Consider the following 16,943-nt stretch of genomic DNA (forward strand, 5'->3'; position numbering starts at 1 on the left):
ATCTGTGGAGGGGGTCTGTGGGGGGGGTCTGTGGGGGAGGGGTGTCTGTGGGGGGGGTCTGTGGGGGGAGGGGGGAGTCTTTGGGGGGGTCTGTGAGAGGAGGGGTCTGTGAGAGGAGGGGTCTGTGGGGAGAGTCTGTGGGTGGGGTCTGTGGGGGGTGCGGTCTGTGAGGGGGTGGGTGTCTGGTGGTTTGCAGTTGCTGCAGGGAGTGATGTCTGTGGGGTTGGTTGTTTTCCGAGCACTAAATCACTAAATGTATTGTTTGTTCTCAGGACTGACTGTGATCGTTGTGTGAGCCTTTGTTTATCCATTCTATGTGTAATGTGCCCTGTACTTTGACCCCAGTGCCATTTTATTGCAATGATTGCCAAGGCTGATGGATAAGGGGCTGCCTGGGGCCCTTGGTCCAGCCTCGGGGAGGGGTGCGAGCAGCCTGGGGGCTGCCTGGGCCCTTGGTCCAGCCTCGGGGAGGGGTGCGAGCAGCCTGGGGGCTGCCTGGGGCCCTTGGTCCAGCCTCGGGGAGGGGTGCGAGCAGCCTGGGGGCTGCCTGGGGGCTGCCTGGGGCCCTTGGTCCAGCCTCGGGGAGGGGTGCGAGCAGCCTGGGGGCTGCCTGGGGCCCTTGGTCCAGCCTCGGAGAGGGGTGCGAGCAGCCTGGGGGCTGCCTGGGGCCCTTGGTCCAGCCTCGGAGAGGGGTGCGAGCAGCCTGGGGGCTGCCTGGGGCCCTTGGTCCAGCCTCGGGGAGGGGTGCGAGCAGCCTGGGGGCTGCCTGGGGCCCTTGGTCCAGCCTCGGGGAGGGGGGCGAGCAGCCTGGGGGCTGCCTGGGGCCCTTGGTCCAGCCTCGGGGAGGGGTGCGAGCAGCCTGGGGGCTGCCTGGGGCCCTTGGTCCAGCCTCGGGGAGGGGTGCGAGCAGCCTGGGGGCTGCCTGGGGCCCTTGGTCCAGCCTCGGGGAGGGGTGCGAGCAGCCTGGGGGCTGCCTGGGGCCCTTGGTCCAGCCTCGGGGAGGGGTGCGAGCAGCCTGGGGGCTGCCTGGGGCCCTTGGTCCAGCCTCGGGGAGGGGTGCGAGCAGCCTGGGGGCTGCCTGGGGCCCTTGGTCCAGCCTCGGGGAGGGGTGCGAGCAGCCTGGGGGCTGCCTTGTCCTCCCAGTCTGCTCCCTCTCTCTGGGAACAAGCCCGATCGATTCGAGCAGCTGCCGCCATGTCTCCAAGCCCTCCCCAGAAGAGGATGCAGAGCCGGGGAGAGTGGGGATGGAGCTGGATGGAGCAGGGAGGTGCAGTTCATTGCACAGCCACTCATGCTTCTTGCATTTTGAGAAGAGCCAGTTGTTCTTTCATTCCGCAGCTTTGTTGCCTGGCAGCAGTGGGCAACATGGGCTATGTTTATGGCCGCTCTGTTCTGTTGATGTTGCCGTTCCCTTTGTCAGAGTTTCACCGGATATTTTTTTCCCCGCTGAATTGCGGCCTTTACTTCCCCAACAACAGAAGGTGATGATCAGGCTCTGTCCTTTGTTGGCGTTCAGCAGAGTTACAGGCAGCAGAGCATCGTGGAGAGGATGGGAATGGAGATAGCCCCGAGTGAGCAAACCAGTCCAATTCTTCAGGAACCGCTCGTCCCCTTGAGCACGGTATGGACTGAGGAGGTTGTGGCTGTGACCCCTTCAGTCGGCGAGAAGGCACTGCTCACTTTAGACAGTCCCCAGGCATCGGAGGTAGCTGCGCTGACAGAAGCATGCTTCGGATTTGAAGAGAGACACATCAGTGTGGACCAGGGACCTCTCGATACGGGTCACGCTGGTCCACCATCCTCACAACTGACCATGGGCCTGGAGCTGACTGAGAGCATGGAGCAGGAAATGAAAGGACTTCCTCCCAAGGCCAATGAAACATTTGACCTGGTTACTACAGAGGATGCAGGGAAATCAGCAGAAGTGACCCTGACTGCAGAGAGCATTCGAGAGGCTGAGCCTGACAGGGATGCTGTGGCCTGCCCGAGGCCGACACAAGGCAGCGAGCATGTGGAGGGTCTGGGAGATGCTGAGCCCCCAGAGCTGGGTGAGGAAGAGCAGCCTGCAGCTGTCGGGCAAGAAGCAACGACTCCGGTGGAAGAGGTTGAGGGCCATCAGCCCGAGCCACTGGCTCAGGGAGCAGCAGTCAGGCCTGCCCAAGCCCAGACACATGGAGCTCAGAGGAGGGAGCGTGACGAAGATGTGTCTGTGCCAGCAGTGAAAGGTTTGTGGCTCTCTCCCTGTCCTGTCAGCACGCTCTCTCTCTCACTCTCTCTCTCTCTCTCTCTCTCGAGCAAACGTTCCGCTGCCTCTTGCTCCCTCTTCTGGCTGCCTGGAGCTCACCGATCCACAACTGCTCCCTCGCACTCTCACTCTTGGCTTCACAGTCTGACTGCTTCCCACAGACCTCTTGCTGCATGATGTATTCTTGCATGTGTGACCACATCCTGTGCCCCCACCCGTCCTCCCTGTGCCTCCTTCACACAGAGATACCCATCAAGCAAAAACACATCTACTTCGGCTTATATTTTGCAGCAGCATCGTTTAATCTGATGCTTTTGCAAACAACTGCAATTGCACCAGTCACCCAGACCCAGACTGGCAGGAAGGAAGGAAACGGAATGTGGAGAGTGTGGGTTGTGGTGCTAGCCGCAGAGTGACAGAGGCTGGGGCTCGGGGCAGACTCCACCATCTCCACAGTACCTTCCTTCCTTAATGTTTCAGGAGGAACCACCTCACTGACCAAGGGCTCAAAGACTCAAAAGCACAGAGACAGTGAGATACTGACAGGAGCTTCCAGCACTGTCTGCTCGCTGTAGAAAGACATCATGTCACCATCGTTCCCCAGGGAGGGGGCAGGGGGGCGAGTAAAGACAGTGGAATAGGGTACGGGTAGGGTAAGGGGGATAAGGGGGTATAGGAGAATGGGGCAGGACAGGGCTACATAATACACAGGCCTACATTATACTCAGGCTTACATTATACACAGGGCCACAATATACACAGGGCCACAATATACACCGGGTTACTGTATACATAGGGCTACAGTGTACATAGGGCTACAGTGTACATAGGGCTACAGTATACACAGGGCTACAATATACACAGGTCTACAAAATACACATGTCTACAATATACACAGGGGCTACAATATACACAGGCCTACAATATACACAGGGTCTACAATATACACAGGGCTACAATATACATAGGGCTACAATATACACCGGGCCACAGTATATACTGGGTTACAATATACACAAGGTTACAATATACACCGCGCTACAATATACACAGGGCTACAATATACACAGGGTTACAATATACACAGGCTACAATATACACAGGGGCTACAGTATCCCCCCACCCCTTCATCCCCACCCCCACCCCTGGCATCGATTGTGCGGTGTGACCTGCTGCTAGTCCTCTGCTAATCCCAATTAAAATTATCTGTGCAGAGATAACATGGGATGTACCAAAGGCCATTGCCCTTACCTTTGGCTCGGTCCTTGGAAATGCTTGAGTTGCGTTTCACCCAGCTGAGAGATCTGGAACTCATCTTGTTGGTTATTATGATCAATATCCAAACAGTGAGGCTGATCCTCTGTACCAGTAAGCTAAGATTCCTTAGGGAACGTGCTTCCCTATTTTGTGATGATGTGATAGCCTGAAATTCTCAGAGCAAGTATCTCGTGAAGCAGTCTGCCACCCATCGTGATAAATGTCTGTGTTAAAATGTTTCACAATCGGACATTAACTTTCTGATCTCTGTGAGTCACAGCCAGGACTTAGCGTTTTATAACCAAGTGTTTTGGGGTCAGCGGGGCCTTGTGCAGAAGGTGGGGTTGATAGGCAGAAAGTGTTCCTTGATGGGGGTTCCTGCTGCTTCTTGCCTCCCCTCACAGTCAGATCTTTTTTAACTTCCCATTTGAAATCAGAGAGAACGGATTGTGTTTTGTTCCCTGTTGTTAGCTCAGATGCCGATTGCGGATGAAGACGGAGCCAAGGCTCAGGGAGCCTCCCTCGACAACAAGACCAAGGTGAGAGTCACATTACGCAACAAGGGACTCACCATTCAGGCTATCCAGCAACTCATTGCCATCGAAACCTTTCATTTCTTGTTTTGCTATTTAACGTTATTTTAACCATAATTTTATTTGGTTTATGGAATTCATATTTTGTGTTGCCATTTCGAATTTTATTTTCATGTGAAGAGCTCCACATCTGCATCTGCAAAAGCCTCAAAGTCTAGGCCTCAGGCCTCCACCACTCCTAAGAGGCCTACTTCAGCTGCTGCTGCCCGTAGCAACAAACCTTCCAGCCTTGTCTCCACCCCCAAAAGACCTCAATCCGCTGCAAGCCAAGATGGCACAGGAGCTAAAGAGCATAGAGCAAAGGTAAGGCTCACATCGAGGTGTCGTCCTTAGTTAGAAGAGCTTTCTCAACTGCAGCAATCGAATCACCAAAACCAAATGTCACCAGTTTAGCTCCACCCCCCATCATACCCACCCCACCCCATCATACCCACCCCCCCATCATACCCACCCCCTCATCAGACACACCCCACCATCATACCCACCCCACCCCATCATACCCACCCCACCCCATCATACCCACCCCACCCCATCATACCCACCCCACCCCATCATACCCACCCCACCCTATCATACCCACCCCCTCATCAGACACACCCCACCATCATACCCACCCCACCCCATCATACCCACCCCACCCCATCATACCCACCCCCTCATCAGACACACCCCACCATCATACCCACCCCACCCCATCATATCCACCCCACCCCATCATACCCACCCCACCCCATAATACCCACCCCACCCCATCATACCCACCCCACCCTATCATACCCATCCCCCCATCATACCCACCCCCCCATCAGACACACCCCACCATCATACCCACCCCACCCTATCATACCCACCCCCCCATCATACCCACCCCACCCCATCATACCCACCTTCTCCCATCATACCCACCCCCCATCATACCCACCCCACCCTATCATACCCACCCCACCATCATACCCACCCCCCCATCATACACACCCACCCTATCATACCCACCCCACCATCATACCCACCCGTCCAACATACACACCCCACCCTATCATACCCACCCCCCCATCATACACACCCCACCCTATCATACCCACCGCCCCATCATACCCACCCCCCCATCATACCCACCCCCCCCATTATACCCACCCCCCCCATCATACCCACCCCCCATCATACCCACCCCCCTATCATACCCACCCCACCCTATCATACCCACCCCCCCATAATACTCACCCCCCCATCATACCCACCACACCCTATCATACCCACTCCCCCATCATACACACCCCCACCCTATCATACCCACCCCCCCATCATACCCACCCCACCCCATCATACCCACCCCCCCATCATACCCACCCCCCCATCATACCCACCCCCCATCATACCCACCCCCCCATCATACCCACCCCCCATCATACCCACCCCCCATCATACCCACCCCACCCCATCATACCCACCCCACCCCATCATACCCACCCCCCCATCATACCCACCCCCCCATCATACCCACCCCCCCATTATACCCACCCCACCCCATCATACCCACCCCCCCATCATACCCACCCCACCCCATCATACCCACCCCCTATCATACCCACCCCCCATCATACCCACCCCACCCTATCATACCCACCCCCCCATAATACCCACCCCCTCATTATACCCCCCGTCATACCCCCCCGTCATACCCCCCATCATACCCCCTGTCATACCCCCCCATCATATCCACCCCCCCATCATACCCACCCCCATCATACCCCCCATCATAAACCCTCCCCCCATCATATGCCCCACCCCCATCATAACCCCCCTCCCACCATCATAACCCTCCTCCCCATCATACCCCACCACGCCTCGCGTCCTCGGCCCCCAAGACCGCACCACTTCACATTCAGTCCATTGGTCATTCTCTGGAGCAGACGCAAGTTTTCAAGCCTCCCATTTCACAACATCACCTATTTACTCCGTGATGCCCACTGCCCTATTCTACTTAGTTTCTTATTTCAGATTTCTCAATTTCCCATTCACATTGTACTGAGTGCTTATTGCTTTGAGGCATCATCTCCCCATCATCTTCCCAACAACCCCATCGCCCCCCAACACCCTATCGCCCCCCCCAACACCCCATCAGCCCCCCCAACACCCCCATCACCCCCAACACCCCATCAGTCCCCAACACCCCCATCGCCCCCCAACACACCCATCGCCCCCCAACACCCCATCAGCCCCCAAACCCCCCATTGCCCCCCAACACCCACACCCCCCCAACACCCCCACCCCCCCCAACACCCCCATCCCCTCAACACCCCATCAGCCCCCAACACCCCATCGCCCCCCAACACCCCATCAGCCCCCAACACCCCATCAGCCCCCAACACTCCATCGCCCCCCAACACTCCATCGCCCCCCAACACCCCATCAGCCCCCAACATCCCATCAGCCCCCAACACCCCATCAGCCCCCAACACCTCATCACCCCCCAACACCTCATCACCCCCCAACACCCCATCAGCCCTCAACACCCCATCGCCCCCCCAACACCCCATCGCCCCCCCAACACCCCATCAGCCCCCCCAACACCCCATCAACCCCCAACACCCCATCAGCCCTCAACACCCCATCGCCCCCCCAACACCCCATCGCCCCCAACACCCCATCAGCCCCCAAAATCCCCATTGCCCCCCAACACCCCATTGCCCCTAACACCCCCCCATCACCCCCCCATCACTCCCCCACAACACCCGTATCACCCCTCATCATCCCCTCATCACCTCCAATCACCCCATCACCCACCCACTCGTCCCATCACCCCCATTGCCCTACACCCCATCACCACTCCAACAACCTCCTCCCCCCCCCGCCCATGCCTCCCGCCCTCAGTCCCCAATACCGCACCACCATAGACCCCTCACTGTGTCCGGTCCTCAATCAGCGGCTTTCCATGTGCCTGCTATCTGGGTGCAATGACGTGACCGAGATTAGTCCCACTCCCTGGCGGGTTGTAGATATCCAAGCCCTCTGCAACTGTTCTCAAACGGTGTCCCGCCCCTCACCCTGCACCAAATCAAGCTCTGCAATCTACGTTGCTGTAAAGCTTGAGAGAAACAACGAGTGGGGGAGTTGCTGCTCGTTCCTAGGCATCGTTGTACCTGCTTGCAGCTCCTCATTGCTGATCTCATTATGCATCGATGCAGATTAAGGGGTCACACGTTAAAAGAGAGCCGCTTGCCATTGCAGCAATGACAGGATCAAGACCCCGGGGACTGTGCCAGTACTGAGTCCCTGTACCCCCGGGACTACCCCTGTACCCCCGGGAGTGCCCCTGTACCCCCGGGACTGCCCCTGTACCCCCGGGACTGCCCTTGTAACCCCGGGACTACCCTTGTACCCCCGGGACTACCCCTGTACCCCCGGGACTATCGCTGTACACCCGGGACTGCCCCTGTACCCCCGGTACTGCCCCTGTACCCCCGGGACTGCCCCTGTACCCCCAGGACTGCCCCTGTACCCCGGGACTGCCCCTGTACCCCCGGGACTGCCCCTGTACTCCCGGGACTGCCCCTGTACCCCCGGGACTGCCCCTGTACCCCCGGGACTCTCCCTGTACCCCCGGGACTGCCCCTGTACCCCCGGGACTGCCATGGACCCCCGGGACTTCCGCTGTACCCCCGGAACTACCCCTGTACCCCCGGGACTGCCCCTGTACCCCCGGGACTGCCCCTGTACCCCCGGAACTACCCCTGTACCCCCGGGACTGCCCCTGTACCCCCGGGACTGCCCCTGTACACCCGGGACTGCCCCTGTACCCCCAGGACTGCCCCTGTACCCCCGGGACTGCCCCTGTACCCCCGGGACTGCCCCGGACCCCCGGGACATCCGCTGTACCCCCGGGACTAACCCTGTACCCCCGGGACTGTGCCAATACTGAGTCCCTGTACCCCCGGGACTGCCCCTGTACCCCCGGGACTACCCCTGTACCCCCGGAACTGCCCCTGTACCCCCGGGACTGCCCCTGTATCCCCGGGACTACCCTGTATCCCCGGGACTGTGCCAGTACTGAGTCCCTGTACCCCCGGGACTGCCCCTGTACCCCCGGGACTACCCCTGTACCCCCGGGACTGCCCCTGTACCCCCGGGACTGCCCTGTACCCCTGCGATTGCCACTGTACCCCCGGGACTGCCCCTGTACCCACGCGACTGCCCCTGTACCCCCGGGACTACCCCTGTACCCCCGGGACTGCCTCTGTACCCCCGGGACTGCCCTTGTACCCCTGGGACTCTGCCAGCACTGTGTCCTCTACCTCCATTCTCTACAGGGTCAGAGAAGCAGGGTCAACTGGCCATACAACACTGATGCAGCTGGTGGGAATAGCAATGCGAAAGGCCATTCAGCCCATCCAGCTTACTCCATATATACACCAGACCTAGGTGCCGTCTGCAACCGTCGCCCTCACAATTCTCACAGCAAGAAAGTCTGTGCTGGGGAGCACGCAGATGACCAAGGGATTCTGTGTAAGTAGTCACTGAAATCTGTCACTGTCAGACATGGCGATTGACTCCAAACTAACGGCCCGTAATTCCGTGCAGGTGCCAGAAACAAGGAGGACTCCAGGATCGCAGGCACCGTCTGGCATCAGAATGCCAGGAACCATTGCCTCAAAGACCCCACCCAAACCTGCAGCCACTCAGAGGGGGACTCCTCACTCTCCAGATGTCAAAAGGGCGACAGGTAAGTGTGGGGACAGCACTGCGGGACAGGAGGGGTCCCACTCTGGGACTGGGACAGTGGGTCACACACTGACCTTTCACACTCTGGGATAGTGGGTCACACACTGACCTTTCACACTCTGGGACAGTGGGTCACACACTGCCCTTCACACTCTGGGACAGTGGGTCATACACTGACCTTTCACACTCTGGGACAGTGGGTCACACACTGACCTTTCACATTCTGGGACACTGGGTCACATACTGACCTTTCACACTCTGGGACAGTGGGTCACACACTGACCTTTCACACTCTGGGACACGGGGTCACATACTGACCTTTCACACTCTGGGACAAGGGGTCATACACTGACCTTTCACACTCTGGGACAGTAGGTCACACACTGGCCTTTCACATGCTGGGGCACGGGGTCACACACTGACCTTTCATACTCTGGGACACGGGGTCACACACTGACCTTTCACACTCTGGGACACTGGGTCACACACTGACCTTTCACACTCTGGGACACGGGGTCACATACTAACCTTTTACACTCTGGGACACTGGGTCACACACTGACCTTTCACACTCTGGGACACGGGGTCACACACTGACCTTTCACACTCTGGGACACGGGGTCACACACTGACCTTTCACACTCTGGGGCAGTGGGTCACACACTGACCTTTCACACTCTGGGACACTGGGTCACACACTGACCTTTCACACTCTGGGACAAAGGGTCACACACTGACCTTTCACACCATGGGACACGGGGTCACACACTGACCTTTCACACTGTGGGTCACAGAGTCACACACTGACCTCCCAGAATCTTGGAGAGTGGGTCATACACTGACCTTTCACACTTTGGGACACGAGGTCACATACTGACCTTTCACATTCTGGGGCAGTGGGTCACACACTGACCTTTCACACTCTGGGACAGTGGGTCACACACTGACCTTTCACAGTGTGGGACACTGGGTCACACACTGACCTTTCACACTGTGGGACAGTGGGTCACACACTGACCTTTCAGAATCTGGGACACTGGGTCACACGCTGACCTTTCACACTCTGGGACACTGGGTCACATACTGACCTTTCGCACTCTGGGACAGTGGGTCACACACTGACCTTTCACCCTCTGGGACCGTGGGTCACACACTGACCTTTCACACTCTGGGACAGTGGGTCACACACTGACCTTTCACACTCTTGGACACGGTGTCACACACTGACCTTTCACACTCTGGGAAACTTGGTCACACACTGACCTTTCACACTCTGGAATACGAGGTCACACACTGACCTTTCACGCTAAGACACACGGGGTCACACAGTGACCTTTTACACTCTGGGACATGGGGTCACACACTGACCTTTCACACTCTGGGACACGGGGTCACACACTGACCTTTCGCACTCTGTGACAGTGGGTCACACACTGACCTTTCACACTCTGGGACACGGGGTCACACAATGACCTTTCATGCTCTGGGTCCCTGGGTCACACACTGACCTTTCACACACTGGGACAGTGGATCACACACTGACCTTTCACACTCTGGGACAAAGGGTCACACACTGACCTTTCACACTCTGGGACACGGGGTCACACACTGACCTTTCACACTCTGGGACAGTTGGTCACACACTGATCTTTCACACTCTGGGACACTGAGTCACACACTGACCTTTCACAATCTGAGTCACGCAGTCACACACTGACCTTTCATACTCTGGGACACCTGGTCACACACTGACCTTTCACAATCTGGTTCACAGGGTCACACACTGACCTTTCACACTCTGGGACACTTGGTCACACACTGACCTTTCACACTTCGGGACATGAGGTCACACACTGACCTTTCGCACTCTGTGACAGTGGGTCAAGCACTGACCTTTCACACTCTGGGACACGGGGTCACACACTGACCTTTCACACTCTGGGACAGTGGGTCACACACTGACCTTTCACACTCTGGGACACGGGGTCACATACTGACCTTTCACACTCTGGGACAAGGGGTCATACACTGACCTTTCACACTCTGGGACAGTAGGTCACACACTGGCCTTTCACATGCTGGGGCACGGGGTCACACACTGACCTTTCATACTCTGGGACACGGGGTCACACACTGACCTTTCACACTCTGGGACACTGGGTCACACACTGACCTTTCACACTCTGGGACACGGGGTCACATACTAACCTTTTACACTCTGGGACACTGGGTCACACACTGACCTTTCACACTCTGGGACACGGGGTCACACACTGACCTTTCACACTCTGGGACACGGGGTCACACACTGACCTTTCACACTCTGGGGCAGTGGGTCACACACTGACCTTTCACACTCTGGGACACTGGGTCACACACTGACCTTTCACACTCTGGGACAAAGGGTCACACACTGACCTTTCACACCATGGGACACGGGGTCACACACTGACCTTTCACACTGTGGGTCACAGAGTCACACACTGACCTCCCAGAATCTTGGAGAGTGGGTCATACACTGACCTTTCACACTTTGGGACACGAGGTCACATACTGACCTTTCACATTCTGGGGCAGTGGGTCACACACTGACCTTTCACACTCTGGGACAGTGGGTCACACACTGACCTTTCACAGTGTGGGACACTGGGTCACACACTGACCTTTCACACTGTGGGACAGTGGGTCACACACTGACCTTTCAGAATCTGGGACACTGGGTCACACGCTGACCTTTCACACTCTGGGACACTGGGTCACATACTGACCTTTCGCACTCTGGGACAGTGGGTCACACACTGACCTTTCACCCTCTGGGACCGTGGGTCACACACTGACCTTTCACACTCTGGGACAGTGGGTCACACACTGACCTTTCACACTCTTGGACACGGTGTCACACACTGACCTTTCACACTCTGGGAAACTTGGTCACACACTGACCTTTCACACTCTGGAATACGAGGTCACACACTGACCTTTCACGCTAAGACACACGGGGTCACACAGTGACCTTTTACACTCTGGGACATGGGGTCACACACTGACCTTTCACACTCTGGGACACGGGGTCACACACTGACCTTTCGCACTCTGTGACAGTGGGTCACACACTGACCTTTCACACTCTGGGACACGGGGTCACACAATGACCTTTCATGCTCTGGGTCCCTGGGTCACACACTGACCTTTCACACACTGGGACAGTGGATCACACACTGACCTTTCACACTCTGGGACAAAGGGTCACACACTGACCTTTCACACTCTGGGACACGGGGTCACACACTGACCTTTCACACTCTGGGACAGTTGGTCACACACTGATCTTTCACACTCTGGGACACTGAGTCACACACTGACCTTTCACAATCTGAGTCACGCAGTCACACACTGACCTTTCATACTCTGGGACACCTGGTCACACACTGACCTTTCACAATCTGGTTCACAGGGTCACACACTGACCTTTCACACTCTGGGACACTTGGTCACACACTGACCTTTCACACTTCGGGACATGAGGTCACACACTGACCTTTCGCACTCTGTGACAGTGGGTCAAGCACTGACCTTTCACACTCTGGGACACGGGGTCACACACTGACCTTTCACACTCTGGGACAGTGGGTCACACACTGACCTTTCACACCATGGGACACGGGGTCACACACTGACCTTTCACACTGTGGGACACAGGGTCACACACTGACCTTCACACTGTGGAACAGTGGGTCACACACTGACCTTTCACACTCTGGGACAGTGGGGCACACACTGACCTTTCACACCATGGGACATGGGGTCACACACTGACCTTTCACACTGTGGGACACAGGGTCACACACTGAACTTTCACACTGTGGGACAGTGGGTCACACACTGACCTTTCAGAATCTGGAACACTGGGTCACATGCTGCCCTTTCACACTCTGGGACAGTAGGTCACATACTGACCTTTCGCACTCTGGGACAGTGGGTCACACACTGACCTTTCACCCTCTGGGACCGTGGGTCACACACTGACCTTTCACACTCTGGGACATGCGGTCACACACTGACCTTTCACACTCTGGAACCCTGGGTCACAAACTGAGCATTCACACTCTGGGATACGGGGTCACACACTGACCTTGCACACTCTCGGATATCGGGTCACACACTGACCTTTCACACTCTGGGACAGTGGGTCACACACTGACCTTTCACACTCTTGGACACGGTGTCACACACTGACCTTGCACACTCTGGGACAGTGGGTCAAACACTGACCTTTCACACCATGGGACACGGGGTCACACACTGACCTTTCACACTGTGGGACACAGGGTTACACACTGACCTTTCACACTGTGAGACAGTGGGTCACACACTGACCTCTCAGAATCTTGGACAGTGGGTCATACACTGACCTTTCACACTCTGGGACACGAGGTCACATACTGGCCTTTCACATTCTGGGGCAGTGGGTCACACACTGACCTTTCACACTCTGGGACAGTGGGTCACACACTGACTTTTCACACCATGGGACACGGGGTCACACACTGACCTTTCACACTGTGGGACAGTGGGTCACACACTGACCTCTCAGAATCTTGGACAGTGGGTCACACACTGACCTTTCACACTCTGGGACAGTGGGTCACACACTGACCTTTCACACTCTGGGACACGGGGTCACATACTGACCTTTCACACTCTGGGACAAGGGGTCATACACTGACCTTTCACACTCTGGGACAGTAGGTCACACACTGGCCTTTCACATGCTGGGGCACGGGGTCACACACTGACCTTTCATACTCTGGGACACGGGGTCACACACTGACCTTTCACACTCTGGGACACTGTGTCACACACTGACCTTTCACACTCTGGGACACGGGGTCACATACTAACCTTTTACACTCTGGGACACTGGGTCACACACTGACCTTTCACACTCTGGGACACGGGGTCACACACTGACCTTTCACACTCTGGGACACGGGGTCACACACTGACCTTTCACACTCTGGGACAGTGGGTCACACACTGACCTTTCACACGCTGGGACACTGGGCCACACACTGACCTTTCACACTCTGGGACAATGGGTCACACACTGACCTTTCACACTCTGGGACACGGGGTCACACAGTGACCTCTCACACGCTGGGACACGGGGTCACACAGTGACCTTTCATGCTCTGGGTCCCTGGGTCACACACTGACCTTTCACACACTGGGACAGTGGATCACACACTGACCTTTCACACTCTGGGACACTGGGTCACACACTGACATTTCACACTCTGGGACAAAGGGTCACACACTGACCTTTCACACTCTGGGACACGGGGTCACACACTGACCTTTCACACTCTGGGACAGTGGGTCACACACTGACCTTTCACATACTGGGACACTGGGTCACACACTGACCTTTCACACTCTGGGACAAAGGGTCACACACTGACCTTTCATACTCTGGGACACCTGGTCACACACTGACCTTTCACACTCTCGGATATGGGGTCACACACTGACCTTTCGCACTCTGGGACAGTGGGTCACACAGTGACCTTTCACACTCTTGGACACGGTGTCACACACTGACCTTGCACACTCTGGGACAGTGGGTCATACACTGACCTTTCACACCATGGGACATGGGGTCACACACTGACCTTTCACACTGTGGGACACAGAGTCACACACTGACCTCTCAGAATCTTGGACAGTGGGTCATACACTGACCTTTCACACTTTGGGACACGAGGTCACATACTGACCTTTCACATTCTGGGGCAGTGGGTCACACACTGACCTTGCACACTCTGGGACAGTGGGTCACACACTGACCTTTCACAGTGTGGGACACTGGGTCACACACTGACCTTTCACACTGTGGGACACAGAGTCACACACTGACCTTTCAGAATCTGGGACACTGGGTCACACGCTGACCTTTCACACTCTGGGACACTGGGTCACATACTGACACTTCGCACTCTGGGACAGTGGGTCACACACTGACCTTTCACCCTCTGGGACCGTGGGTCACACACTGACCTTTCACACTCTGGGACAGTGGGTCACACACTGACCTTTCACACTCTTGGACACGGTGTCACACACTGACCTTGCACACTCTGGGACAGTGGGTCACACACTGACTTTCACACCATGGGACACGGGGTCACACATGACCTTTCACACTCTGGGAAACTTGGTCACACACTGACCTTTCACACTCTGGAATACGAGGTCACACACTGACCTTTCACGCTATGACACACGGGGTCACACAGTGACCTTTCACACTCTGGGACATGGGGTCACACACTGACCTTTCACACTCTGGGACACGGGGTCACACACTGACTTTCACACCATGGGACACGGGGTCACACACTGACCTTTCACACTGTGGGACACAGGGTCACACACTGACCTTTCACACTGTGGAACAGTGGGTCACACACTGACCTTTCACACTCTGGGACAGTGGGGCACACACTGACCTTTCACACCATGGGACATGGGGTCACACACTGACCTTTCACACTGTGGGACACAGGGTCACACACTGAACTTTCACACTGTGGGACAGTGGGTCACACACTGACCTTTCAGAATCTGGGACACTGGGTCACACGCTGACCTTTCACACTCTGGGACAGTGGGTCACATACTGACCTTTCGCACTCCGGGACAGTGGGTCACACACTGACCTTTCACCCTCTGGGACCATGGGTCACACACTGACCTTTCACACTCTGGGACATGCGGTCACACACTGACCTTTCACACTCTGGAACCCTGGGTCACAAACTGAGCATTCACACTCTGGGATACGGGGTCACACACTGACCTTGCACACTCTCGGATATCGGGTCACACACTGACCTTTCACACTCTGGGACAGTGGGTCACACACTGACCTTTCACACTCTTGGACACGGTGTCACACACTGACCTTGCACACTCTGGGACAGTGGGTCACACACTGACCTTTCACACCATGGGACACGGGGTCACACACTGACCTTTCACACTGTGGGACACAGGGTCACACACTGACCTTTCACACTGTGAGAATGTGGGTCACACACTGACCTCTCAGAATCTTGGACAGTGGGTCATACACTGACCTTTCACACTCTGGGACACGAGGTCACATACTGGCCTTTCACATTCTGGGGCAGTGGGTCACACACTGACCTTTCACACTCTGGGACAGTGGGTCACACACTGACTTTTCACACCATGGGACACGGGGTCACACACTGACCTTTCACACTGTGGGACAGTGGGTCACACACTGACCTCTCAGAATCTTGGACAGTGGGTCATACACTGACCTTTCACACTCTGGGACACGAGGTCACATACTGACCTTTCACACTCTGGGAGAGTGGGTCACACACTGACCTTTCACACTCTGGGTCAGTGGGTCACACACTGACCTTTCACACTCTGGGACAGTGGGTCACACACTGACCTTTCACACTGTGGGACAGTGGGTCACACACTGACCTCTCAGAATTTTGGACAGTGGGTCACACATTGACCTTTCACACTCTGGGAGAGTGGTCACACACTGACCTTTCACACTCTGGGTTATGGGGTCACACACTGACCTTTGACACTCTGTGACCCTGGGTCACAAACTGAGCATTCACACTCTGGGATACAGGGTCACACACTGACCTTGCACACTCTCGGATATCGGGTCTCACACACTGACCTTTCACACTCTGGGCCAGTGGGTCACACACTGACCTTTCACACTCTGGGACAGTGGGTCACACACTGACCTTTCACACTCTTGGACACGGTGTCACACACTGACCTTACACACTCTGGGACAGTGGGTCACACACTGACCTTTTACGCCATGGGACACGGGGTCACACACTGACCTTTCACACTGTGGGACACAGGGTCACACACTGACCTTTCACAGTGTGGGACAGTGGGTCACACACTGACCTCTCAGAATCTTGGACAGTGGGTCATACACTGACCTTTCACAGTCTGGGACACGAGGTCACATACTGACCTTTCACATTCTGGGGCAGTGTGTCACACACTGACCTTTCACACTCTGGGACAGTGGGTCACACACTGACTTTTCACAC

General features: G+C 56.2%; 1 protein-coding gene across 14 annotated transcripts in view; it reads left to right on the forward strand.

Moving 5' to 3' along the window:
- The window catches only part of maptb (microtubule-associated protein tau b), a 677,874-nt gene that overhangs the window by 252,114 nt on the left and 408,817 nt on the right, over window positions 1-16,943 (forward strand). For 12 of the 14 annotated variants that reach the window (XM_070864827.1, XM_070864822.1, XM_070864826.1 and 9 more), the window contains 4 exons: window positions 1,479-2,225; window positions 3,974-4,041; window positions 4,216-4,398; window positions 8,674-8,815. In XM_070864827.1, coding sequence (XP_070720928.1) covers window positions 1,479-2,225; window positions 3,974-4,041; window positions 4,216-4,398; window positions 8,674-8,815 — 1,140 coding nt within the window. The remainder of the gene's footprint in view (window positions 1-1,478; window positions 2,226-3,973; window positions 4,042-4,215; window positions 4,399-8,673; window positions 8,816-16,943) is intronic. The other 2 variants (XM_070864832.1, XM_070864833.1) reach the window with 2 other exon arrangements.

Source organism: Pristiophorus japonicus, chromosome 21 (genome assembly GCF_044704955.1).
Source record: "Pristiophorus japonicus isolate sPriJap1 chromosome 21, sPriJap1.hap1, whole genome shotgun sequence".
Classification (NCBI taxonomy): Eukaryota; Metazoa; Chordata; class Chondrichthyes; family Pristiophoridae; genus Pristiophorus; species Pristiophorus japonicus.